The sequence below is a fragment of the Chelonia mydas genome, chromosome 4 (assembly GCF_015237465.2).
Source record: "Chelonia mydas isolate rCheMyd1 chromosome 4, rCheMyd1.pri.v2, whole genome shotgun sequence".
NCBI classification, from domain to species: Eukaryota; Metazoa; Chordata; order Testudines; family Cheloniidae; genus Chelonia; species Chelonia mydas.
In genome coordinates, this window is record NC_057852.1 from 133,732,379 (window position 1) to 133,759,663 (window position 27,285).

Below are 27,285 nucleotides of genomic sequence, written 5' to 3' on the forward strand. Positions count from 1 at the left end.
GCATCCGATGAAGTGAGCTGTAGCTCATGAAAGCTTATGCTCAAATAAATTGGTTAGTCTCTAAGGTGCCACAAGTACTCCTTTTCTTTTTGCAAATACAGACTAACACGGCTGTTACTCTGAAACCAGATTTTATAGATACAATGTATATTTTTTCATGGTCTGTGTGTAAGGAGAGTGATCACTTAAGATGAGCTATTACCAGCAGGAGAGTGGGGTGGGGGGAGAGAAAACCTTTTGAAGTGATAATCAAGGTGGGACATTTCCAGCACATTTCCAGGAGTTAACAAGAACATCTGAGGAACAGTGGGGGGAATAAACAAGGGGAAATAGTTTCACTTAGTATAATGACTCAACCACTGCCAGTCTCTATTCAAGCCTAAGTTAATTGTATCCAATTTGCAAATTAATTCCAATTCAGCAGTCTCTCCTTGGAGTCTGTTTTTGAAGTTTTTTTGTTGAAGGATATCACTTTGAGATCAGAAATCGAGTGACCAGAGAGATTGAAGTGTTCTCCGACTGGTTTATGAATGTTATAATTCTTGACATCTGATTTGTGTTCATTTATTCTTTTACGTAGAGATATGTGGGCACAGTTGGCAACGGGCTTTGTTGCAAGGATAGGTTCCTGGGTTAGTGGTTCTGTTGTGTGGTGTGTTGTTGCTGGTGAGTATTTACTTCAGGTTGGGGGGCTGTCTGTAGGCAAGGACTGGCCTGTCTCCCAAGGATCTACAACCTGTCCTGAAGGACGACCCATCACTCTCACAAATCTTGGGAGACAGGCCAGTCCTTGCCTACAGACAGCCCCCCAACCTGAAGCAAATACTCATCAGTAACCACACACCACACAACAGAACCACTAACCCAGGAACCTATCCTTGCAACAAAGCCCGTTGCCAACTGTGCCCACATATCTATTCAGGGGACACCATCATAGGGCCTAAGCACATCAGCCACACTATCAGAGGCTCATTCACCTGCACATCTACCAATGTGATATATGCCATCATGTGCCAGCAATGCCCCTCTGCCATGTACATAGGCCAAACTGGACAGTCTCTACGTAAAAGAATAAATGGACACAAATCAGATGTCAAGAATTATAACATTCATAAACCAGTCGGAGAACACTTCAATCTCTCTGGTCACTCGATTTCTGACCTCAAAGTGAGTATCCTTCAACAAAAAAACTTCAAAAACAGACTCCAAGGAGAGACTGCTGAATTGGAATTAATTTGCAAATTGGATACAATTAACTTAGGCTTGAATAGAGACTGGGAGTGGTTGAGTCATTATACTAAGTGAAACTATTTCCCCCTGTTTATTCCTCCCCCCCCCCCGCCCCCGCCCCACTGTTCCTCGGACGTTCTTGTTAACTCCTGGAAATGTGCTGGAAATGTCCCACCTTGATTATCACTTCAAAAGGTTTTCTCTCCCCCACCCCACTCTCCTGCTGGTAATAGCTCATCTTAAGTGATCACTCTCCTTACAATGTATATTTTTTCATGGTCTGTGTGTATATATAAAATCTGCTCACTGTACTTTCCACTTTATGCATCCAATGAAGTGAGCTGTAGTTCACGAAAGCTTATGCTCAAATAAATTGGTTAGTCTCTAAGGTGCCACAAGTACTCCTTTTCTTTTTGCAAATACAGACTAACACGGCTGCTACTCTGAAACCATCCTAGGACCAGGACTTGAAATGTGCATTTTGGGCCTGTCCTGCCCAATTCAGGATGGGTGGTCACCCTACCGAGGGGCGACAAGGAGGCCTGAGCAACGAAGAGGTGAACCAGAACTCCAGCTGCACAATGGCTGAAGGCCTGTTCCATTGGTGGCCGCAGATGGGTTCCTGTTGGACTAGTGAGGTAAAAGACACTCCACGCCTGACAGGGCTAGACACTAGAAGGAGTCTGACTGGAGGCCAGGCCAGGCCTCGATGGCAAGCGCAGTGTTGCCAACTCTCATGACAACCTCAGCTGGGGCTGGAGCCAGTCTGGCGATGATTCAAGAGACTCCAGCCCTCTAGCAAATCTGAGCCCTCTGGCTGCCTGCCCCACCTCCTGGGGCAGCATAACCACTCCCTGGAGCAGTGATACTGCAGCTCGTGAACCGCAAGCGGCTCTTTAATGTGGCTCCTGTCACTCTTTGCAGATCATTATATTAAAACACTGTGTCATTTAATTATTAACCAGTCTAAGGTATTAACCAATCAGGATGCTTTTACAATATTATTGACCAATTAAGTTAAAGTTATTAAATTACTTGCTGTGAGAATAATACATATAAACTAAATAGTTCCCCTGTGATACTGTGTAAATATGAATCTCTAGTACTATAGTAAATGAAACCATGAATTCACACGACTGTGGCTCTTTTGGGTAATGCTGGTCGCTAATTTGGCTGCTGAACCACTGAGGTCTGAGTATCATTGCAACTCAAAGCCACTCTCACGGGAGGGGAGGAAGGAGCTAAAGAACCCAGCAGAACAGTGCAGCTCCAGTCCTCCTTGGGATGGGTCCTCTGCTCCTCCCCTCCCTCCCTGCAGCACCCAACCTGGGAAGGGGCATGAAGACCCCCTGGGGCTGCTCCTCCCCCAGCCTGGGAAGGTGGAGTGTGGACTCCCCTGCAGGAGCAGGAGGGGGGTAAAGTGCTCAGGAGGAGCAGAGGTGAGGCAGGGTAAGTGAACTGATGGAGCAGGGGGCTGAGCTGATGGGAGTGGCAGGCAGAATTAGCTGCTGGGCAGGGGACGGGCAGATATGGGGCTAAGCGCTCCCGCAGCGGGGCCCAAAATCACCATGCCCAATAAATTTGGGAGAGGGGGCAAGGCTAGTTGTCACACGCACACACTGGGGATGGGTGGGGGAGATCAAAAAAAATCAAGAGACCCCCCAAAATTTGCAATATAGGGGGTGAAGATTTTTTTAAAAAAAAAAATCTCATGATTTGGGTGGGGGTCCGACTCATGCATTTTGATCTTTTGACACTGGCAACACTGCGTATGTGCCAGGGTGCTCTGGGGTCAGTACCCTTTGTGACATTGCTATTGAAAGCAAATGGGAGTTGGGCGCCTAAATCAGAGGGTACATCTACACCGCAGCTGGTGGTGTGCTTTCCGGCTTGGGTAGATGTACCTGTGCTAGCTTTGATCGAGCCAGCATGCTAAAAACAGCAGCGTGGCCAGGGGGTAGGGGCTAGCCACCCAGGTATGTACCTATGGTCTCAGATAGGATTACACTTGAGTGGCCCGCCCGTGCTGCTGTGGCTATGCATGCTAGCTTGCTCGGAGCTAGTACATGCATATCCGCCTGTGCTGGAAAGTACACCTCCAGCTGCAGTGTAGAAGTACGCTCAGTGACACTTCCCAGCTCCAGAGCAGACCTGCCCTGAGACAGGTTTGAAAATTGTACCCCTTATCTTTCGAGTGTTTAAACTTAGGAGCCCAACTCTCCTCAAGTCTCATGGGGATTGATGTTAACTCCTGTAGGGTCCATTAAAAACTGTAGACTAGGATTTCTAACTTCAACTGGGCACATTTATATTTTACGTTTCCCTCTTTTTCTCTGAGGGGGAGAAAAGGAAAAAGCTAAAGGTGGCTTCTAAAACTCAGGGCACCTTCTGCTACACAAGTCTTGCACTTGCAGAGGTTGTTGGAGTTACAGTTGCCTGACACTTCCCATTATAAAAACCTGTTTTCATAATGTTACAGGGTTTATGAACTCTGCTAGGACAGGGCTTGTAACAAACAAGACTCATAAACATGGCATAAAACTGTTTGTTTCATGCCCAGATATGCTTAATGCTTACACTGGGACTGTTGTCTTTCAGACAGTAGGCCACATTCTGAGAGACTTAAACTCCCTCCCCAAACTCCATTCATAGAATTTGGCCCATGGATTAATCCTCCTCCACCCTGTGAGATGGGCAAGTAAATATACCCATTATCAAGATAGGGATACTGAGGCAGGGAGGTTAAGTGACTTGTCCATGGCCAAAGGGGAGTCATTGTCACAGATGGGATTAGAGCTCAGGAGTTCCTATTCTAGGTTTGGGAACAGGTTACCTCCTCCATCTCCAAGCACATAGATTTTATGTACTGAATTGCTCCCCTCGCTGCTGGCTTGTTGAGGAAAAAATTAAAACCAACCTGCAAGATTTTTTGTTTTTGTTTTTTAAAGCCTGTTATGTGCTCACACAACAGATTTTTTTCTCCCACTCTGCAGAGTTCACCCTCCTAACTGAGGCTAATACAATCCTGGAATTGCATGCAGCTAGCTTTCAGTGGACGGAACTTACTCCATAGACGGCTACCAACCCAGAAACTGCCTCAGAGCCTGATCCTGTGTGGTGCTGAGTATAGTACCTTCAACTCTCATGGAAGTCACTGAGAGATGAAGGTGCTCAGCACCATGCAGGTTCAGGCCCAGAAGCAGGTTCTGGACTGGAAGCTGTCTTTGGAGTAAGTTCTATCAGCTGAAAGCTAGCTGCACATAAATTAACTACTGGACTGTACTAGCCTCAGTTAGGAGTGTAAACTGCCAAATGGGAGGAAAACTGCCAAATGGGAGGAAAACTTCCACTGTGTAAATGCAGAACAGACTCTTCAGAAATGCTAACAACTTGGTGGACTGTCTGTGGGTTTGTTTTTTTTTTGCAGCAAAAAGGACTATTGGCCTGCAAATTCCTACACTGTAAAGTCCAGCCAGTTGAGCATAGGAATGGGGGAGAAGGGGAAAATCATTTAAGCATTTCAATTTTTCATCCATTCATCAATGACTACAAAGTTGTGGTTTTTGTTGCACATTTTTTTTCTGCCCTTATACCCCTTGCATCTTTTGGCTCCAACTAGAAAATGTTAACCTCACAGGAACTGATGTGATCTTAAGTGCTACACAGTTCTTACTGCATTCACCTGGCAGAGAACCAATCTGATCTTCTGTTTTACTGCTGGATTATTTAAGGGTTGAACAGGTTCAATTAAGGAGTGGAAGAGGCTCTGCCTCACAAGGTACATAGTTAGTTAGCTGTGAAGACCATTTTGGGACCAGCCTCTCTCTAGTCCCACTGCAAAGCCTCATGCTGGACACACCGTTTAGAAGCACGTTGTATTTTGGGATGAAATAGGGCAGAAGTTTTCAACCTTTTTCTTTGAGCCCCCCGCTATAAAAATTCCACAACCCACCTGTGCCACAGCAATGGTTTTTCTGCATATAAAAGCCAGGGCCAGCATTAGGGGGTGGCAAGCAGGACAACTGCCCAGTGCCCCACATACGGGGGCCCCCACAAAGCGAAGTTGCTCAGAATTCGACTTCAACTGTGGGTGGCGGGGCTCAGGGCCCCAGGCTTCAGCCCTGCCGGGGCATGTGGGGCAAGGAACAGGAAACACTGTCGGGTCCTGGGCAGTTGCAGAATTGACACCTGGAGAGTTTTACATAAATGGCCACTCTACCATAGCTGTCCGTTCTGATTTCTCATTAGTAAGGCTTTGAGTCAATCATGGATTCTGTGATTTTTACAAGACCTCTGCAATTTCCTCAAAATTCCACTGAAGCCAAAGCCCGAGCCCCACCGCCTGTAACTTAGCTTTGCGGGGCTCCGGGCAATTGCCCTGTGTGCTGCCCCTTAACGCTGGCCCTGTATACATATCCACGGTTTATTGTTTATTTCCCACATCCTGCCTGTGACTTTCAATAAAATACCCTTGCCAAAATCGTGGCCCTACTCATTAGCAAAACCACTGAGACAATGCGACAGGAAAAGGAGTAAACCTCATGCTCGCTGGAGCAGTGAAGCTGGAGGGATATTCTCTGTTCCTTGAATCCTGCAGGACAGTTGCTTCAACTGACCTACAGACCCAGTTACATACATTACCATCACCATGATGGTGGCTGAGTTCTCTCAAACTACTTAATTCCCACCCGCCCATTTCCACTTAAAGTCTGATTCTACAGTAAAATTATGCCCAGACAATTTGGAGGCCTAGGACTGCAACAGGCAACACCTGCCTTTGCATGTAATCCCAGGCTCTGACTAAGGCTATGCAGCATGACAGGTATGGGAAATGTATGCTAAGGGGAGAAGGAAACCACAAGATTAGTGGTGTCCCCTGCAGGCATGGGAAGAGAATTTCGTGCTAGTGAAAGGTGACAGTCTATTTGACCTCTCTACTTAGTCACAGAGCAGATACAGCATGGAAGCTGCAGTGCAAACTTCCCCACACTGCCTCAAAGCTGGAGGGACCCCCCTGCAGGCATACAGAATGGTAGTTTAACCTCCATGATCCATTTTAAACCTGGGCCTCTCAGCTGGGACTGCCACCAGTGGGACCAGCTGTGGGATTTTTGTAACTTGGTTACCTGCTGAGCAGATTTTCAGACCCTGCTCATTTCACACAGGGCACTGAAAAGGCATTAGATGTTAACAACCAAGTTACTGATCTGGTCTGAATTCAAGCCGGTGAGGTGTAAGCTAAGGGTGAAATTCACCCCAGTGCAAAGGGCCTAGTTGCCAGTGGGATTTGACTGGCAAATAGGCCTCATGCTAGCCCTCCATGAGTGAATCGTTGTACCAGCAGCACAGCCATTCAACTCAGCGAGAGCAGAGGATCCTGAATTGTGGACCCAGTCAGTCATACACAAACACATGGCAAGAAGGAAGGGGAGAGTGAACACAGACCCAATCACGAGGCATGGCTGGAGGAGAAAGCCAGAAGAGCCCTCAATGGACCATGTTTGAGTTCAAGGTAGTATCCTTGGTCAGGTACCTGCACAGGAGCTAGTGCCCAGCCCCTCTCCATGCACCAGCATTTTAAAGTTGGGCAAAACCTAGCAGCAGAGGCCAGCTGCATTTTCTTGATGTTCATACACTTCAGATTCTGCAAGGAATCTCCTTCTCTCAGAGCTGGCAGTAGGAATCCTGAGATTCACAGGACAACAAGCTCTCTCTTGTAGAAAGCCTCCACCTGTCTCTTTGGTACCCCCTTCCACTGCACTGGCCCACAGACAGGTGTGGATAATGAGCATCTGCAGAAGGGGTTGCAAATTTTACTGTCTCAGATAAGGGTCCATCAGCGACGGCTTGCATGGTGGGTTGAGGTGCAGCAGGAGAAGGAAAGTATATGAGAAGGCAACTGGTGACAACAAGGATGGAGAAGAGCACAAGGGGGTCAGGCATCTGAGGCCTCATTTCCAAAAAAGATTGAATAGTGCGTTCAAATATGCCAGTTAAAATTCCTATGCAAGAGAAAGCTAAGCATGAAGTTTACAGTTGACTTTGTGGCTGAACAAAGTGATGTTCTACCTCTCCACCCTGCTCAACTCCTAATTCCGCAGATGCTTATAGAACAGGAAAGCCACAACAGAAGTGAATGCAGCAATGGCAGCTGGCAGTATATAGTCCTTCAAGGGGAAGGATGTCCCATCACTGTCTCGCTTTGGCCTCTTAATGTTCGAGCCAGAGCTGGCTGGAGATGGGTTCTCATAGACACTGGCTACATCCCTCAGGCTGGGAGCCTCCCCCAGATCAGCGCCAGGATACTCAACCACATGGACTTCGTGAGTTCCCACAGCTGCGCTGTCCCAGCCAGAGCTGGCTGGAGATGGGTTCTCATAGACACTGGCTACATCCCTCAGGCTGGGAGCCTCCCCCAGATCAGCGCCAGGATACTCAACCACATGGACTTCGTGAGTTCCCACAGCTGTGCTGTCCCAGGTGCTGCTGCTCTCTGGCAGAAGGGAGGCTCTGCTGGTTTTGGTAGCCTCGACTCTTCTTGGGCCATTGCTGGTAGCCCAAGATGGGAGGGGGTGGTCAGACTGAGAGGAGTAGTGATTCTCTTCAGGCTGATTCCTCTGGGCTCTGCTGGAGCTGGGGCAGGCACTGCTGGATTCGCTTATCATTAGGGGATTGCTGCCCAGAGAGCACTCGCTGCTGAGGAAGAAGCGGTTGGACCTCCCAGAATATTGGACATTTGTCTCGGGTGACTCCGGCTGCCTCTGGGCTGGCTCCTCCACACCTCCGGTGGAGGTTAGCACACCTGGCTTGCTGAGCTCCACCTCTTCATCCGGCTCACTGCAGAACACTTGGCAGCCCCCAGGGGAGCCTGGCAAGGCATTTTGGATCTTCCACCCTGCCTCCCTTGCGGTGGTACGAACTGTGCTCCCAGGGAACCCTGGACTGGTTTGGGTCACACTCGGAGCAGGGGGCTTTGGAGCTTGATTTGCCTTCAAGAGACAACAACAGGGACTAGTTAGACCACAAACTGAAGCACGTCACCAGAAGCACTGATGGCACCCGACCTCTTGCTTTGGGGCTGAGTGCTGCAAGCCCAGCTTCAGGCTGCCCCCAGCTTAACACCAATCCCTCCCAACACTCTGTGGCTCAGAAGGAAGGGTCATAGCCAATGTTCCCTCTAATTTTTTCCATCCATGTGCGGAATAAATTTTGTTACGTGCACCAAAGTATGTGCGGATGTGCGCCACCAGTAGGAACAAAAAACCTAGATATAATATATATTTTTTAAAAGTCCCCATAGAGATATTACTCCAGCCAGGACAGGTTGGGCATCATAGAACTCACTACTCAGAGAATTAAATTTAAGTGTAAGAGAAATAAAAATTATGAAATGCATAGACCAGTCAAAACAGTAAAATAACACACTTTGAAAGAATAAAATTACAGAGAATATATGTGCATTGCAGGAAGTACCAAGAAGTAACAATAATAGGGTGAGTGAGAGAGAGAGTGAGTGAGAGAGAGAGACCTGGGGGGGGGGGGGGGGGGGGGTGTGTGTGTGTGTGTGTGTGTGTGTGTGTGTGTGTGTGTGTGTGTGTGTGTGTGTGTGTGTGTGTGTGTGTGTGTGTGTGACAGACAGACAGACAGACAGACAGACAGAGATGGTGTGTGTGCTGGCTGTGTGTGAGAGACAGAGATCGTGTGTGTGCCATGCGCTGTCTCTTTAAGCCACTCACTGAACGCTCTCCTGCTCTGTCCTGAGCCCTACTGTCTTGTCTCCCCTCCCCGGCTCTGTGGAGATGGGGTACACGGGGAGGGGGAGAGGGAGAGACAGAGAGAGTGTGAGCTGACTGCTGGGGAAATCTCAGAAACAGTGCACTATCTCTTTAAGAAGGCACTCAGCCACTCACCATTCAGACCTCAGGAGCTCCGAGGCCTCCTGAGCCAGGCTGTCCCCTCTGCCCTGCTCTGCACAGATGGGGTACAGGGGAGGGGGGACACCCTGACATCAGCACCCTCCTCCCCACTCTGCACAGCCAGCAGGAGGATCCTGGGAGCAGCTGCAGGATGGAGCAACGTGGTGGGAGGGGCACCTAAACACAAACTGCTCACTGTGCACGCTCTGATAATCAGCTGGGTGGCATCTGAATCTCTCCTGCACGGTCGCCCAAGCGTGCAGCTTAACAGGGAACACAGGTCGTAGCTAGCTCCCCTCGGCTGGAGGGATGGGGAGCCTCTGGGCAGGTGTGGAGAGGAGGTTATCAGGGCTCTGGAGGACCCTTTGGGACGGGGAGGGTGAGGAAAAGGTGGAAGAAGGGTAGATAAACTGTGGGGGGAGTGAAGGAGGGGAACTGGGACACTAGCCACTAAAATGAGCACGAGGCTGGAGGAACTGATTTACAAACAAAGGGGAGAAGAGTTAACAGGCAGCCTGGCTGGGGCAAACCTCCACTTCCCTTGTCTGCAAATAGGGTCTTGCCCCATGGCAGCCAGACCAACGGCTGCTATCGGGGCCACTTCCAAGCATAGATAAGGCCCTGGGGACAAGGCCAGGAGGGAGGTTCGACACCTGATCCAACAAGCATTTGCAAACTGTAACCACCAAGGTGGGAGGGGAAGTATTCAGTGCAATGCACAGGAGTCTAACCAGGAGGGTTGGGATGAAATTAAGATGATGAAATTCCAGGAAAGGCTATGGTTCTGCGGGAGACCACAGCTCAGGCAGAACAAGACCATTTGGGGTCATTGTGTACAAAAGGATCAAGGTGAACACACACCCAACACACGTGACAACCTACGTTCTCCTTTGGCTTGGAGGTGCTGCTGCTGTCTGTGTCTCTCGTTGGCAGTTTGCACTCTTGGACGGGAGATTTCAGCTCATCCAGGTCGATGTTGAACGCTGGCTCTGACGGGTCAGAGGGCAATGCAGGTGAACTAGGCGGAATCACCGCAGTAGAGGAGAAGCCACTAGGGTCAGGGAATTCCACAGCAGGCTTGGCATTGGAGAGTTTGAGAACTCTCTCAATGCTAGTCGTACTGGGATGGAGGGGGGAACTGGTTGGAAGAACGTTGCTGGGTCCAGGAGTTGAAGCTGGGCGTAGCATGTGAGCTGCAGAAGCTAGGATCTGGACTTTGCTTTGAGGATCTGGAGGGAAACAAGGCACAACGTGTATTAATCAGGATGTATGAAATGAATAGGAGTTGTGAGTTCCTACCTCCCCCCCCCCAACAATATTTCACTACTAACAATGGGAAAGTCCCAGTTCAAGGGAGGGAGTGGTCTCCAGGGTAGAAGGAGTCTCTTATCTGGTGCCTCTTTATGAAGTCACGTTTCTTGGTTTCCTTGTACAGGCAGAAAAATGTTATACCTGCTCCAAACAAAAAGGGAGGGGAGGAGGTCATTCTGCATTAGGCCTGCCAAACATGAAGTGCATTGTTAACAAACCATGTGTGCAACAGGGGTCTGAGCCAAAGGGCTCTGATGTCAATGGAAAGATACCCCCAATGACTTCAGAAAGCTTTGGAGCAGGCCCATGAAAGAGAACAGGAGTGTGACTGTGGGGCACAGGGTGATGGGTCTAACGCGGGGGTTCTCAAACTTCATTGCACCGTGACTTCCTTCTGACAATAAAAATTACTACAGGATCCCAGGAGAGGGGACCAAAGCCTAAGCCCACCCAAGCCCTGCCAGCCTGGGGAGAAAAGTCAAAGCCCTCGGGCTTAGGCTTTGGCCCTGGGACCCAGCAAGTCTAAGTCAGCCCTGGTGACCCCATTAAAATTGGGGTTGCAACCCACTTTGGGGTCCTGACCCACAGTTTGAGAACCGCTGGTCTAATGAGAGGCACTAAGGAACGGACTCAGGTCAGGCATTTAGTAACCTCCATTGTACTGTAATCTGAGCTAAGAGGTTTGGTCAATTCCAGGTAGACAGGTAACTGGGAATGCTACACAGCATCCTCAGAAACATCTGTCTGCTGCCAGCACCATGCGAAGCCCTACCCTTCACACCCCATCCCTCTCCCCCCTGCCCCCACTGAAAGGTAGTAAGGGCTCCAGCTTATAGCTCTCTTTTCTACCTCCCATGTTGATGAAGTAGCTAAGCTCGCTGGCTCCCAAATTCATCTCTCTAGTACCTTCAAGCTCTGAACAAGGTGTTTGGCCCTCGGCCTGGGCCACAGGGAGCAGCTGGATTGACCAGAGTGCTGTGGGGTTCTCTCTTGGTTCTGTCTCTCACAGCGCTCTGATCCGTAACACAACTCTACAACCTGGACCTACTGCTGGGGAAAGTCTTTGTAAAGAAGTCAGCTGGGCTAGCACAGACAGCAACAGTCACATTCACTATCTTGTTACAACCAGCATCTCCACTTTGCAGGGTTTCATGGGAAGCCATTTTCTGGTTTTGGTTCATGGGAGGTTGACACCCCCCTCTACTCCAAGTCCAAACCCAAATCGAAACTCAGGCCAAGATAGCCAAGTTTGGCTTGGTCCCACGTGGTATGTCACCACATTTGGCCGTTTTTTCCCCTGGCAAACCTGATTGAAGGCAGCGCAGGTTGGCAAACCTACTGACAAATGGGGCCCAAGTCTCAGGTGCATAACTAGGCCAAGAGACTGCCCCTCACTTCTGGGTGTATATCTGTTTCCTACAGAGAAATTGTACTAACAAGTTACTTTGCCTGGGACCCAGGCACTGGAGCAAGGAGGGCTGTGAATTCAGAGACACCATGGGAGGGGCCCTCTCTTGACACGGGCAAAGTCTGGCTTTAGCCTTCTGGGTGGGGGAACAGGAAACTCCAAGACTAGCAAGGTGGTCAGCCCCATTCCTCCCTGTCACACTCACCCCAGGTCCCATCTGCCCCATGTCGCTGGGAAACCAGAAGTGACTTGGGGCTTCAAAACACATGTGGTACGTGGTGCTGCCTCCTTCCCCAAGCCTGGCACAGCCTTGGCCCAGCCCAGCATTGATGAGCTGTGAGGAATCCAGCTTTGGCTGCTCTCAGCCAGCGAGTGGACCAGCCAGTTCCACATGGAGGGGAGTGGCACAATACCAAGAACAGCCTTGCATTGAGTCAGGTGCACCTCTAAGCGTACCTCCCCCACACCACAAATTCTGCTTGGGGGTAGGAGAAGCCAGTGGATGCTATGCAGACACTGCAATTCCCACTGCAGCTGGAAGCCAGTGCAATTTTGATCACAGGTTTCAATGTCCCTAACTCATCCCCGGTGATGAAGATGCTGCCCCCTTTGCACCAGGAGCAGACTAAAATGGCCCTGTGTGAATACTGACGGGGAAAGCTCTTACTCCTGCTGTTTGCTGGTACACTGGCAACGCCCGGGGTATCTGCTAGGCACCCGCCCGACCACCCACCCCGGTGGGAATTGATGCTGCTACCTGAGTTCTGCTCAGGGATCCCCTGGGAAGGTCCAGCAGAGGGGCCTGAAGCCAGTTTTTCAGAGGAGCTGGCCAAGCGTGTTGTGCCAAGATCTAATGCTCCCAAATCATGAGCAGTCGCATCCTCACTGAGGTCCGTGGGGATGGTGCTCGTCGTCTGAGAGGCGGGCGCTGATCCGATTGCAGGGCTAGAGTCAGCCCTTCCTTTGATGGCTCCCAACTCACCATAACTGTGTGTGCTTTGTGCGGAATCTCTGATTTGGTGTAGAGGAAACGCATCCCTCTCTCCACCATGGTCTTCTCTCTGCCCCTGGGCACGTTTCTGCTCTGCATCAAACTGGGTCTGCAGGAGGACAGGGTTATGAACATCCACCATGCTGCTCGTCAGGTTCCCATTCTCGTAACCCTGCAAAGCCTGAATCTTCTGTTCCCGGAGCGAATCTCCAGCCTGCTGCCCATGTCCGGGGACAGCTCTGTTGGCACTGGCAGCCAGTGGAGAGCGCTCAAAAGAAGAATAGTAAACCTCTTCTGGCTGGTTCTTGAAATCCTCTGGGCTAGGAGCGGCGGCCGGCTCACCTCTCTGAACAGGCTCTCCAGGCATGGATGCCTTTCTGCTGTTCCCAATGTTCAGGTGATTCATGTTCCCAAAATACCCATCATTCACACAGACCGGATGCTGCTGGCGGCCGGCCCAGTCCTGCCCCTGTCCGCTTGGGTCAAATACTGGTCTGCCTGGCTGAGCCACTTCCACCTCTCCTCTGGGCACACCCCCACAACCCAGCAGGTGTCCCACTGGTGATCCAGGAGGTAACTGGACTGCTGCTGAGGACAGACCATCTCCATGGTTACTGCCTTCCTGGGATGCCCTGAGATCAGCTAGTGCTGCGTTCCCAGTGGGTTGGGGACTCGGAGCTTCCCTCCACGGGGTCAGGGCATCTTCTGCAACCTGGAAATAAAAACGAGATGTGTTTAGACCATAAGAGAATTATTCTTTAGGCCCAAATTGGGATGGGGGCTCCCACGAGGTGCTGGACAGACCCACCCCCAGGCCTTGTTTTGACCCAGGCGTTCGGAAGGAGACAGAGCCCTGGTGTCCAAACTCCTCTCTCCACAGCGCTGCCTCTACACCTAAGCCCTGGTCAACAGGCAGAGCCCCTTGGAGGTGGTGTTTTACCCTCGTCACTGAACTCTGAAGAGAAGCAAGGACTGATGGACATGGAGACTAGCTTTCCTCCTCAGCCTTGGAGGCAGTCACTCTGGGTTCTCCCCTGCCTTGAGGCCTGCGGGAATTAGGGGGTGACAATCCAGCACTTCCCTAGCACCGAGATCGCCTTTTAACCAGAAGGAATCGCCGTGTGCCTGGGCACGTAGAATGGAACAGCTACCTCCGGAGAAAGAACGTGACTGACAGGGTACCCGGCACATGCTGCAGCCACTTCTCTGTGGCAGGAGCAATGGCAGCACCAGCTAGAGAGACAGAGAAGGGTCCAGACCACCTTCTGGCCCCCAATCTATCAAGCCCATGGCAAAGGTTGGTATCGGGCAGCTGGCTGTAACACCCTGAATCTCTGGATCATGTGCACCAGGCTGGAGTGGCCGGAGCGCATCTGCTTTGGATGGAATGGGAGCAGTGCAGGAGCCAGGGATGCTGGCACTGTGCCACCTGAGTGCTCCCATGCCCTGCGGGGCAGCCAGATCTGGCTGACTTCTAGCCCCTTTGAGCAGTCAGAACAGCACAGGGGGCTGGGACACAGGCAGGAACTCGGCCCAGTTTTAAGAGTCAGGTTCTTGTCAACCAAACCCAAGAGATATGACGTCACAGGACACTCTCAGAGACCAACAAACCTTTTGCTTTGCCACTGGCTCCATTTCTTGCACAGGAGTATTGTATTCCCCCAGGTCTTGGTAGCTTTCCACTCCAGATGGATTCGTCTGGAGAAGCAGGGGTGTGTCAGGCCCTGGGAGACTTGCTGGCTGCCTAGGCAATGAAGGCGTGTGGGGATTGTTCTCAAAGGTGGGGCCAGCGCGCTGAGGATCAGGATTAGCTGCCGGTGGAGGCATCCGAGAGCAAACCGACTTGCAGCTGGGCAGAGAGTTATTCACAGCAGGAAGTGATGCCTTGTTCCGAGGACCTGCAGGAAGAGAGAGCACAGAATATTTGAAGTGATGGGTAATATGGGAGATGGGGAGTACCGGCAGGGGCTGACTTTAGCACTGGTGTGGCCCTAGAAGGGAAGCATTCTGTCTAGTCAGAGGGAAACCAGGCACCGCCAACAAATGTACCTTCACTCAGAGCTGCGTCCTCTATGAGGGAGTGAGGAGTTCTTGCTCTCCATGGCTCGTTCAACCTCCCAGCTCTCAGCTGAGACAGTCAATGAACAGTTGTTGTCACTGTGACAGCACTTCCATTGAAATGGACACGTCCCCTAGCAACCGGGCTGAGACCCACCTCATCTGACCTAGGCTACGGAGCATTTGTGTGTGTCTGACACACTAAGCCCCGGCTCATTACAAAAATATACGAGTACAAATACAATCTATACGCAGGGCAGGGCATCCTGCCAGGCACAGATCACCCACAGAGAAACCAAGAACTATCGATCTCCTGCTCAACTCTCCCAACTCAGCGTCCCCCACTTGCTGATCAGCCAGGTGCTGCTCCAGGTGAGCAGATGAGGAGAGGAACTTGCAGCGTCCCCTGAAGCTCAAAGCCAGGCTGCGGCACGCACAGGAGGATTCCAGGAGGTGACCTTACCGCCACCAGACTTCTCCCATTTGTCCTTGGAAGGGACTGTTAGCTGAGCACCAAAGCCAAGCATGCCAGGACAGACAGGATCCTGCGCTGGACCCCTTTGCCTTCACAAGGTCCCATTCTACCACGCCACTCATCCAACATGGACTAGCTAGTGAGTGAAGGGCCCACAGTCCATATTTTCTATGTGGATGATGCTCAGGGTTCTCTCCCCATCTTACCCAACCCACTAGTGCATGGCAGTGCCATTTACCCCGTGCCTAGCAGAGACGGAGGCTTGGACAAGGCCTGCAAGGCTAAGAGTTAGCCCATGAGCAAGCGCTCGTAGGTTGGCAGAGGCAGTCACAAGACCTGGTGAGGTTTGTTGCTGCTCCCTGCACTGAGTGACTTTGCTGGCTGTTTGTGACACCAGTCTGCAAGCTGGGGATGGGTCTCATCGGCTCTCTAGTGGTCCCAGGCAGTTGGAAGGAAAGATCACAACCCGCTTGAAGGGGGGCCAGACCTTGCTACAGTTTTGCAGGTCTCTGTCACCTCGAGTCTGAATTACTGCAAAGCAGACAACATGGGGCTGCAGCTTCAGGCCATTCAGAAACTCCAGCTATTGCCCAGCACGAAGGTCCAGTAGCCACCTTACCCTTGTGCCCTGCAATTCTACATGTGGGATTCAACCTCAGTGATTTGGGGTGCCAACTTCCACCTCTTTCCTTGGGCGGTGCCACTGCAGAGGAGATCAACAGGCTGCTGGCTCCAGCAGCCTGTAGGTTTTAACAAGGGGAAGGGGCAGGTGCTGTTTCTGAGGAGACGCCTCCACGGTTTGGAACCTGCTAGCATAGCCAGGACCTGCTGACTTCCAGAGCAGATGCATCACCAAGCTTTCCAGAAGGAGGTGGGTCGGGAGAGGGGTAAGCGGGTGAAAGGCTGGGGTTAATTTATTAACCCTGCGGGCAGGAGGGATGGAGGAGTCATACTTTGGTACTGGCGCTGGTCTCTACAATTGATTGGAGTTGTATATTTAAAACTTACACCCTCCTAATAACAGCAGCGATAGCTCCAAAGAGACTTCCAGGAAATGGGAAAGAAACAGTACAGTTTCAAGGGAGGAAGGATTGACCAGTGGTTAGAACATAAGAATGGCCACACTGGGTCAGACCAAAGGTCCATCTAGCCCAGTATCCTGTCTTCCAACAGTGGCCTTTGCCAGGTGCTTCAGAGGGAATGAACAAAGCAGGTAATCATCAAGTGATCCTCCCCTGTCGCCCATTCCCAGCACTAGCCTGGGCCTTGGGAGACCAGAGTTCAAATCCCAGCTCGGCCACGGACTGCCAGTGTGACTTGGGCAAGTCACTTAGCGCCAGATCCTCAGAGGTGTTTATTCGATTTCAATGGGAGTTTGGTGCTGAAACCGGCTTTGGTGCTTTCGCAAATCCCACAAGGTGTCTATTGGCAGCTTTACGCCTCTCTGATAACTTGGCCCCCCTGTACCTGTGGGATAACAGCCCTGCCCTGCCTCACAGTCAAGGCTGCGAGGCGTTGAGATACTGTGGTGATGCTAGAGAGAGTCCCAGGGCCAGGCAGTTAAGAGAGCGCAGCATGTATTAAGGGACAGGTGCTGCAAGGAAACTTACCGACTTGGTGAGCATCGTACTTGCACTGAACCCTGTCTGCGAGATCATAGTGCCTGTTTTTCCTGAGCGCCTCAATGAGCTCCTTCACCCAGCCATTCCTGCATTTCAGGTAGTAGAAGAGCTGCCACACGGCGTGCTCGTTCCCTTTCCTGTCGTCGTGGGCTTCGATCTCTTCCTAAAAATCAGCAGGGAGAGAACGCTAAGAAAGGGGCTGGCTACGGGGCGTTTCATCAGTCTCAGAAGGAGTCAGACAAAGCTCTCGGCCACTCAGCACCTGGGGTCCCGCTCAGGTCGAGGCATTTAGCCAGGAGTCAGCTGGCAGGGTTGCTCAGGGTGAGAGGAAGCTCCAGGAGCCACGGCGCAGTTTGGCAGAGTTCTGTGTTGTGTACTAGGAGGTGGCCCCGTGCTGGAGCAGCAAGGGGAATTGCAAGGCAGGATGGTAACACGTTACCGGGTCTGCGTAGAGGCAGGACAAGCAGGGGTGCCGCAGGTCAGGAGTGGGGCGCTCAGGAAGGAGGGACGACAGAGCAGGAGGGCTGGAAGCAGTTACAGCTCACAGAACCTTGAGCACCCTCCATGTTGTACCCTACATTCCACCTCCCCATTGCGAGGACTGCAGCCAGCGGGAGCTCTGGACAGGGGAGCAGGCGAAAGCCAGGAGCAAGCCAAGGCTGGAGAGCAGCGGGAGCAGAGGTTCGGTTACGGAGGGAGGAGGGAACAGAGTAAGGAAGGGGGGGCAGGAAGGGGCACTATTTTTCAAATCCTGCTGTACGGCTCTCCCTTTACCTTTCAAGGTTTTTTGGGGGGGAGGGATCAGTAACTGAGGGTCAGCAGCCCGCCTGCTAGTCAGAATACAGCCATGCACGCCAAGACCATATAGTCTCCATGAGCTGCAGTGGCCACAGGCCTAACAACTATATTAACCCTCATACTTCACGGTTTAAGCTGATCACTATTATGGATCAGGAGATCATCTTTCTGCGGGGACAGACTACCCCACCTCTGCCCACTGCAGAGTTCTTGCATCTTCCTCAGAAATACCTGGTGCTGCTCGCTGTCAGAGACAAGACACGGGACCAGAGGCACCGGATCCAATCTGGCAATTCCTAGGTTTCCTAATTCCATAGGCTGTTCTTAGCTGGCAGGGCACACTGGTTGGTTACCTGCAACCGTGCTGCAGGAAGAGCCTGTCCCTGAGATGCAGACAGAGAGCCCAGGCTGCAGAAAGCAGCTCCCTGCTCTAACTAGGTAGAGACTTCGTGAGCAGCAGCAGCTATAGATACAGCTGCCACAAAACACTCCCACACGTGGTGGTTTTCTCCCTCTTTCTTACCATACACAGAGCTCAAACCAAGAATTCTCCTTTACTGGCAGCACAATCCACAGAGAGAGAGAGAGACACAGACTCCTTAAAAACAAGACAGACTTCTCAGGTGTCCTGCCCAGGACGGGGGCATTTCACGCTGGGGTTGGGACTGGGTATGACATGAGTGTCCATGGCTGCTCCAGGGACAGATTGCTGGGTAACATGACGCCAGCTCTGTGTCTCCCATCCCCACCCCCTCCACCGGTTGGTTAGTTTTCCCTCATCACTTTTCAATATTTAAATATATATATATATCTGAGACTGTAAGGATCTCTCTGACTTGTGCTCCCTCCTAGTTACAATTCTGGCATCACTGTGTCCCACTGGCTGCATGGCTACTCCTTCTGGCTTTGGACTGGGCTTCATGCCTCCCAGTATCCACCTCTAGTTTGCAGCCACCATCCAATTCTGTATCTGGCAAGAGACTGCCTTAGTTTTGCACATCGCCCTGTGATGAGGGATCTGGCAGCGTAACCCACTGGTCAGCATGCATTATGTGTCCCCCTCTCTGTGCCTGCACCATAGAGGATGTGAGCCTAGTTACTTGGGAGACTTGATGCTTTAGCTCAAGCTGTGGCAGTTCAAGCTTCTAGCTTTGGAGGTCACAGGTTAGATCCCCAGCCGGTCGGCCACCACACTAGCATGATAGTTCTGTCCAGGAATCTAGAGCAGTCTAGCTTGTTGTTTTCTATTTGTTCTTCCCAGCGATTTGTACATTGGTGTTTTAAGCATTGATCTAGCACGTTGAGCATTTTCCAGTTTGGGGCGAAGTTGCTGGTTCCGCGAGACAGGAGGTTAGAGTTGTGGAGGGATGATATCTACTGTCACCCCAACCCCGTTCCCACACGTGTGCCTGAACTAGCATGGCAGGTTCAAAGAAGAAAACAGAGGTAAAGAATAAATAAAGAATTACCCTGTCTGCATCAGAGAGACATGGCAGATGGTGAATCAGCTGGCGCACCCGGATGCGATGGAAGTCGTGCATGTTTTCCCTAATGTACTCATAAACCTTGTCCTCAGCAAACCCCATCTTTGCTTCTCACCTAGGAGCGAGAAGATCAATTTAGCAAAAAAAACCAACACACAGCAGTTGTTATTAGTTAACTTTTATATTGCAGGTTGGCCCACTGTGCAAGGCACTGTACAAACATAGAAAAAACAGATGGTCCCTACCAAAAAGAGCTTACAGTCTCATAATAATAATAATTGGAGCTACTCAGAACATTTTTATTGAAAAAAATTCTATGAAAAATGAAAACTTTTTCTATTAAAACTGTGTATCTAACACAGGGATCGGCAACCTTTGGCACGCAGCCCAACAGAGAAAGCCACTGGAGGGCCAGGCCAGTTTGTTTACATGTGGCGTTCACAAGTTCGGCCCATCACAGCCCCCAATGGCTGTGGTTTGCCGTCCCAGGCCAATGGGGGCTGCGGGAAATGTGGCCAGCACATCCCTCGGCTCGCACTGCTTCTCGCAGCCCCCATTGGCCTGGAGCGGCAAAACACGGCTGGTGGGAGCTGCGATCGGCCGAACCAGCAGACGCTGCAGGCAAACAAACTGACCTGGCCAGCCACGGTCTTTCTCTGACGGGCCATGTGCCAAAGGTTGCCAATCCCTGATCTAACAGCACTTCGCATCTAGTCAATTTCACTGTATGATCAATTGTTCATATTGGGCTTTCACACAGCAAGAGAGACATTTTTAAGAACAGGAAAATGGCATATAAAGCCATTATTTTTACAATTAGGATTAGATTTGTTTCAGACTTAATATTGTGGCTGCCTTGAGAGTTTACAAATTATTCGATTTTAAGTAAGGGATTTCAGTCAGTTCAGTATGTTGATATATTACGCATTGCAGCACTAGGTTTTCTATGCAACTCTTGCTATAGTAGGAATGTTGGCCCTCAGACTGTATATTACTAGAACCTCCTAAACAGTATAAATAAAAGAGTTATCGCTTGGGCTGTGAAGTGATGTGGTATTCTACACAGCAAACACTTGCAGTTTCTTGAGAAAGAGAATCAAAGCATGTTCCTCAGTGAAACCAAGAGATGAAACTGGACGGAGTTTATGACAGAGAAAACTGATACAGATAAAGCGGATGAATGAGTTAGTGGATAGCACGCCGGATTGGGAGGGACTTGGGTTCCAATCCCAGCTGAGCATAGGCAAGTCACTTAGTCTACCTTGTCCCTTATCTGTAAAGCAGGCATAATACCTTCCTTTCCTGACGTGCTGTTCATTAATCCATTAACGTTCGTGAGGTGCTCAGGTACCATGGTGATGAAGGCCACAGAAATAACTGGACAGATCCTTGCAATCTGCTGGGCTCACCTGTATTGGCTAAAACAGGGTCTGTCTGTTCCAAGCAATGGAAAGAAGGTCAGTTTCCTTGCTGCCTCTCTACTCCCAGTGTTCCAAATTTGAATGAATGGCCATTAAACCAGTGGTGGGCAACCCATGGGCCGCATGCAGCCCATCAGGGTAATTTGATTGCGGGCCGTGAGACATTTTGCGGACGTTGACCATCTGCAGGCACGCCCCCCCCAGCTCCCAGTGGCCGCGGTTCGCCGTTCCTGGCCAATGGGAGCTGTGGGAAGCGGCGGGCCGCAGGGACGTGCTGGCCACCGCTTCCCACAGCTCCCATTGGCTGGCAAAAATACTGGGCCGATGTCTGCTCTCAGGTAAAAGTGTAAATACAAGGTAATTCCACTACCATCCACGGGGTTGATTTACACCAATGTCACCAAAAGCGGAATTTGGCCCACTCTCCCTGCAACTGCTGTCACAAACCGGATTTGTCACGTCAGCATCTTCTGCTCTGAACTGGCTTCAGCCAGTTCCTTGCCCTAGCTTCCTTTAGAACTGTCAGCAGCAAACATATGTTTGCGATAGGTCTGCTCCAGCCCTAGTGCTCAGTTGGGGATTTATTATCCCCATAAGAGCACTAGCTACCTCTCCAGTACTTAGACACTGATCCGGTGGTCAGAGCAGATATAAAACTGAGGCATTGGGCACATGTAGCGATTGATTAAAAGTGACCTGCAAAGGGGGGGGGGGGGCGGGCGGGAATCAGGACAGTTGGTGCTCTTTTTAGTTTCCTTATGGTGTAGACCTGGAAGAATATTAATTGGTTTGTGGGTTATTCTCGTTTTTTTAAGGGTTTTTCCTGCCTGTTTGTTGTAGAGGTGCCAGGAATGCCCACAACACACTGATCTGGTGTTGAAGACCTTGAAAAGCAGTACATGACCTTCACTAGTCAAGGCAACACACTGTATCAGGGTATCACTTTCTGAAGACATTGGGCTTCATGCTTGTGAATGCAGCGTTGTTCATTTCCTTTCATTTCAGTCTATCATGAGAACACTTCTGTGTTCCGGGAGAAATCTTGTGCCATTTTGTCTGATACTGGAGAGACAAGGTGGGTGTGGTAATACCTTTTATTGGAGCAACTTCTGTTGCTGCAAGAGAAACTGACAGAGAGCTATTCTTCAGAACCCACGAGCAGCATCTGGCAGTTCAGCAGCAAAAATCCGATTGGTCAGTCCAAGGGAATACAAATCTTTATTAGTTAGTAGCGATGCACTTGGCATTCGGGAAGAGTACAAGGCACTGCTAGACAAGGATAGTGAATTCCCTTTGTTTTTTGTGGAAGTGGTGGTAGTAAGGGGGATATGACAAGGGACACCCATGCTGAGGGAGGGGGTTGGCACCAGACTTCCTGGGAACATGTCACTGCCACTCATCTATCAGCTCTGTCCTTCTCGGTACCCCGAGTAGGGCTGGAGAGGCCGCAGGGAGATAGGAAGGTGGTAACGGTTGGGCTGGGAGGAGCACATCTACCAGCTGGAGGCAGCAAGGGCAAGTGGAGGAGTCACAGACTTCGGGGGCTAGCCTCAAGGGAAGGGGCGCGGCACACCCCTCTGCAGTGGAGGCAAGTGGATTACAGAGGTGCAAGGTGGACCGTTCGGCTCCATGGGATATTCTCAGATGAATCTACAGGCCACGGAGCCAGAAGGGCCGCCTGGGCCACATCCCAACCACTTCTGGGCCGCACCAAACCTTAGTGGTGCTGAGGTTCCATGAGCCACGTTGCAACACCAGTCACTCAGATTTGGAGGGGGTGGGTGAAGGGGCTCATGGGCCAGGGGGAGTGATGAGAGGGGCACCTGAGATGAGAAGAGAAGAGGATCAGGCAGAGGGGCCAATCAAAGGCCCCCATTTTAAATGGTGCTCCGCAGCCCCATGAATGAGAACACATGACACGGAAGCTCTGAGAGGTGTGGACTGGCCCATTCATCTCAGTGGGTGTTCTCCCACTGTCCCTCAAAGCCTACTCCAGCCCCTGCTGTGAAATACCAGTTTTCATGGCACTACCGCTATACACATGCATTTTAGAACACTTTGATTATTAAAATCAGCACTGTACTGAGAGGGCGGCGGGCTGTATCTGAGAAACCCTAGACCACACGACCCCAGTTTGCAATAGGAATTCTACCTCTGGCCCTAATGTGGCACAGCAGTATTATGGCTGGGTGGCAGTGCTACCACAATGAAGGTTGCACCAGGTTTTGTATTTATCAGGGGTAAAAATGGGTTACAAAAATTCTGTCTGCTGGGCTAGAGTATAATTTTTAAATGTTTATTGTAGCATGTGCACCGCTTGATTTTTCTATAGCAATTGGGGGGGGGGACGGACGTCATTTGAGGTTTGCTCTGATTTAAAAAGGGCATGTGACAAATGTTTAGCATCTGACATCTTCTTCACAGAAACTACAGCGCTTTGAGCAGGGTGAAACTGATAGGGGTAAGCTCTTGGCTGAAATACTGCAGAAAGCTGAAACTCCATTTCCTGTTACTAAGCAACCCCTTTGATCATGACTACTGATGAGCCAAAGCTACTTGCTTTTCTCAAATCCCACTGTGGCTGTGTACACACTACAGTTTAAGTTGACATAAATTATGTCCATCAAGGGTGTGAATTAGCTACCCTCATAATTTATGATGACATAAGTGCAGGTGTGGACAGTGCTATGTCCATGGCAGAGCTTCTCCCACCAACACAGCTACCACCACTCGCATGCGGGGGGGAAAGGAGCGGTCTGCCTGTAAAGGCCTGTGTTTTAAGAATTTAGGTGTATTTTTATCATTTAGCTGGTTATAGAGGTATAAAACAAAGACTCAAAATCACAGTCTGCCTGTATATGGGCCTTCTCTCACTAGGATAGTCTGATGCCTTGTTCTTAGGCTAAGGCCTTTGGCTAAGTAGCAGGGGCAGCCATAAGCTGGGAAGCCTACAGTCATATCCTCACATTCCAAACCAGTCACATTGAAATAAGGTGGCATGTGGCTGTTAGAAAGACGATCCTGTCCTGATAGTGCCCATTACCACCAGATAAAGAAACAGATCTTAAGATGGTTAGAGAAAACGTAGTTTGATAGCATCCTGTCTGGCAAGAAATCACCTATCAATGGTTGTGAAACCCTCATTTCTGTATTGTTTTATCTTTATGGCCCACACTTTTCTATTGTTAATCTGTCTGTTTCTCTAATTTTTCTGTCTGGTGTATAATTAATTTACCTAAGTGTAAGTTAATTAGGGTAGTGGGATATAATTGGTTAGAGAATTATGTTACAGTATGTTAGGATTGGTTAGTTAAATTTCAGTAAAATGATTGGTTAATGTATAGCTGAATATTACTATATAAACTGGGGTCAAACAGGAAGTGGGTGGGAAAATTGGAATCATGCTTGCTGGAAATTAACCCCAATAAACATTCCATTGTCTGCACTTTGGATTCTGGTCTTTTGCTGCTTGCGTGAGAAGAACTAGGGAAGTGGGAGGGTGGAGGGAAAGCCCTCTAACAGGGGGGCTGGAGTAATTAAGTAATTAGAGCAGCTACACTAGAGTTTACAGCTGTAAACTCTCTAGTGTAGCCATAGCCTCAGTCCTACCATTCAGGAAACAGACAAGGAGCATGCAGCATGATTACATTGCCCTAATGCTGCTTCTTAGGATAGGTCTACACTACTGCTTCTGTTGGCAGAACCCAAGGATGTGAATATTCCACCCCGCTCAGAGATGTTACACTGACATAAGATCTAGTGTACCCAGCACTATGTTGACGGAGACAGAGCTTCTGCTGCTCGTGGGGGTGATTTTATTATGCCAACAGGAGACCTCTCTGTAAGCTTTGAGAGTAAAGGAGCAAGGACTACTGAGCCCAGATTGATGCGGAAAGCCTGGTATAAGTTGGTTAGATTTAGGTTTTGTTTGGACTTTTTTGTTACCCTGAAAGGGGTGAGGATGGAGAGATCACTGAGTGGCCCAAGCTATTGCTGGCAGGGGCTGATGGAGACAGAGGGACTATTAAACCATGCCAGCCACCCCAGAGCACACGGACTGCTGACTGGACCTCATACATTGTCTTTCATGTCTCCTCCATTTTCCTTGACGGTCCTTCTATGAGTAAAATATGAGTCTGCATGAGCTCTATCAGAGGCTCATTCACCTGCACATCTACCAATGTGATATATGCCATCATGTGCCAGCAATGCCCCTTTGCCATGTACATTGGCCAAACCGGACAGTCTCTATGTAAAAGAATAAATGGACACAAATCAGACGTCAAGAATTATAACATTCAAAAACCAGTCGGAGAACACTTCAATCTCTCTGGTAACTCGATTACAGACCTATAAGTGGCAATTCTTCAACAAAAAAACTTCAAAAACAGACTCCAACAGGTGACTGCTGAATTGGAATTAATTTGCAAACTGGATACAATTAACTTAGGCTTGAATAAAGACTGGGAGTGCATGTGTCATTACACAAAGTAAAACCATTTCCCCTTGTTTATTCCCCCCCCCACGTTCTTGTCAACTGCTGCAAATGGCCCACCTTGATTATCACTACAAAAGGTCCCCCCCCCAGCCCCGCTCTCCTACTGGTAACAAGAAAAGGAGTACTTGTGGCACCTTAGAGACTAAGCATCCGATGCATCCGATGAAGTGAGCTGTAGCTCACGAAAGTTTATGCTCAAATAAATTGGTTAGTCTCTAAGGTGCCACAAGTACTCCTTTTCTTTTTGCGAATACAGACTAACACGGCTGTTACTCTGAAACCTGCTGGTAACAGCTTACCAAATCACTCTTGTTACAGTCTGTATGGTAACACCCATTGTTTCATGTTCTCTGTGTATATAAAATCTCCCCACTGTATTTTCCACTACATGCATCCGATGAAGTCAGCTGTATAGCTCACGAAAGCTTACGCTCAAATAAATTTGTTAGTCTCTAAGGTGCCACAAGTCCTCCTGTTCTTTTTGCGGAATTTGTCTGTGGCTTTGGGCGGTTTCCACCCCATCTTTTATGGGATCTCTTGTCCACAAGAGGTCAGGATCACAGCCATGGATCTCTTTAAAAACATGGCACTCTGAGCACATGATGCTAGGGGACTGGTTCACTACTGACAGCACAATTCATTTGGCCCTTTTACACCTCCTTTGCCAATGCAAAGGGGTTGTGAAGAAGTTAACCCCTCCCATAAATAACACCTGTCCTGGGAGCCTCTCTATGAGGTACAGGATTGGCTCAGGGGACATTCTGGGATGTGTGGTAACATGTGGGGAGCAAGGCACCAGTGACTCCCTGCATGCCACAAAAGCTGTAGAGGTGAACTGGTCCCCAACAGTTCCAGAATCGAGGAGACCAGTCCTTTCCTCACTTCCTGAGTTGAACTGAGTTCAGTGCCAGGGGTGCGGAGTGCACCTTACTTAATTCCCCAACACCATCTTGAGGTTTCCCTAGGGCGCTCCTGTCCAGGATGGCCAAGCCTAATGTGATGCGAGATCACAGTTTGAGGCTGTAATGCCACAACAAACTCCTGCACAAAAGGGGAGTGGGCTTTCTGCCTGAAGAAGGAGATACATTCCCACAGATTTTTGCATCCAAAAGGGGGGTGCTCGAGGCCGAGGGACGTGCTGCCGCCCTTCCCGCAGCCCCCCTCGGCCTGGAGCCGTCTTGTTCATTGCTCTGCTTGATCCAACGAACGCGCTGCTCCGCTGACTCGCACCCAACTTGCCCTAGCTTCCTTCAGACTCCCTTCCGCTCAGCGGCGCGGCCAAGCCTTTTGCTAAACAAAGGGGGCCCGCCAACGCCTTTCCCTGCTCCTGCCTCTCGCTGGGGCTGCTCCGGGCGGCGAGAAGGCGTCGGCAAACCTCAGCCGGCCCCCGCCGCAAAATCCGGCCTCGTGCAAGGACACCCGGCGTCACGAGCCGGGAGAGGGCCCGGGGGCCGCCGCTCCTTACCTGCGCGCGTGACACCAGCAGCGGAAGGGCCCCCCCGGGAAAGCGAGACACGCCCGCGCGCGCGCGCGCAACAACCACTCTCGCGCGCGCCCTCGCTTCCCTCCCGGGGAGCGTTCTAAGCCCGCCCCCCTCCGCGCCCCGGGCTTCCGCCGCCCATTGGCCGCTCTGTCTCGCTCCGGACGTCCATCAAGCGCTCGGCGTGGCCGGAGCCGCGGGGCCGGGCAAAGGGCGGGGGTGAGCGGAGCCGAGTCTGCGGGAGGAGTCGGCGCCTGCAGCGCAGGGGTTTCCCGGCCGCCGCGATGGCGAATTACGCAGTGATGGTTGCTGCGTCCAGCTCCCAGGGGAGGCTGCAAATGGGGGGCCGCTAGAAGCCTGAATTTTTATTTTTATTTTTTTTATTTTATTTTATTTTATTTTATTTTTTGCCTCCCCAGAGTCCTCACAGAAAAGGTCAGATCTGCTTCCAGAGGGGTGGGTTCGATCTGGGACGAAGGGGAAGGCTTCGGCTACAAGAGTGGAAGGAAAGTGGACAAAGCTTGGTCACTTCCGACCCCTGAAAAAGAGGGGCGCTGGCTGGTTCCAGCAGCTAACTTTTTTGCTGCTGTGTG

General features: G+C 50.5%; 1 protein-coding gene across 6 annotated transcripts in view; it reads right to left on the bottom strand.

Moving 5' to 3' along the window:
* MAVS (mitochondrial antiviral signaling protein) overlaps nucleotides 1-26,891 on the bottom strand; it is a 39,532-nt gene extending 12,641 nt beyond the window's left edge. The window contains exons 1-7 of one of the 6 annotated variants that reach the window (XR_006290271.1): nucleotides 26,678-26,891; nucleotides 19,279-19,408; nucleotides 17,000-17,174; nucleotides 14,468-14,754; nucleotides 12,533-13,568; nucleotides 10,029-10,375; nucleotides 6,764-8,219 (exon numbers count right to left, since the gene is read on the bottom strand). Coding sequence is in view for 4 of the 6 variants with exons in the window: in XM_043544896.1 (XP_043400831.1) it covers nucleotides 7,320-8,219; nucleotides 10,029-10,375; nucleotides 12,533-13,568; nucleotides 14,468-14,754; nucleotides 17,000-17,174; nucleotides 19,279-19,395 (2,862 nt within the window). In the remaining 2 variants the exon portion in view is untranslated. Of the gene's footprint in view, nucleotides 1-2,308; nucleotides 8,220-10,028; nucleotides 10,376-12,532; nucleotides 13,569-14,467; nucleotides 14,755-16,999; nucleotides 17,175-19,278; nucleotides 19,409-26,677 lie in introns of those variants that run through there. The other 5 variants (XR_006290270.1, XM_043544896.1, XM_037898331.2 and 2 more) reach the window with 5 other exon arrangements.
* Nucleotides 26,892-27,285: the final 394 nt, after the last annotated feature.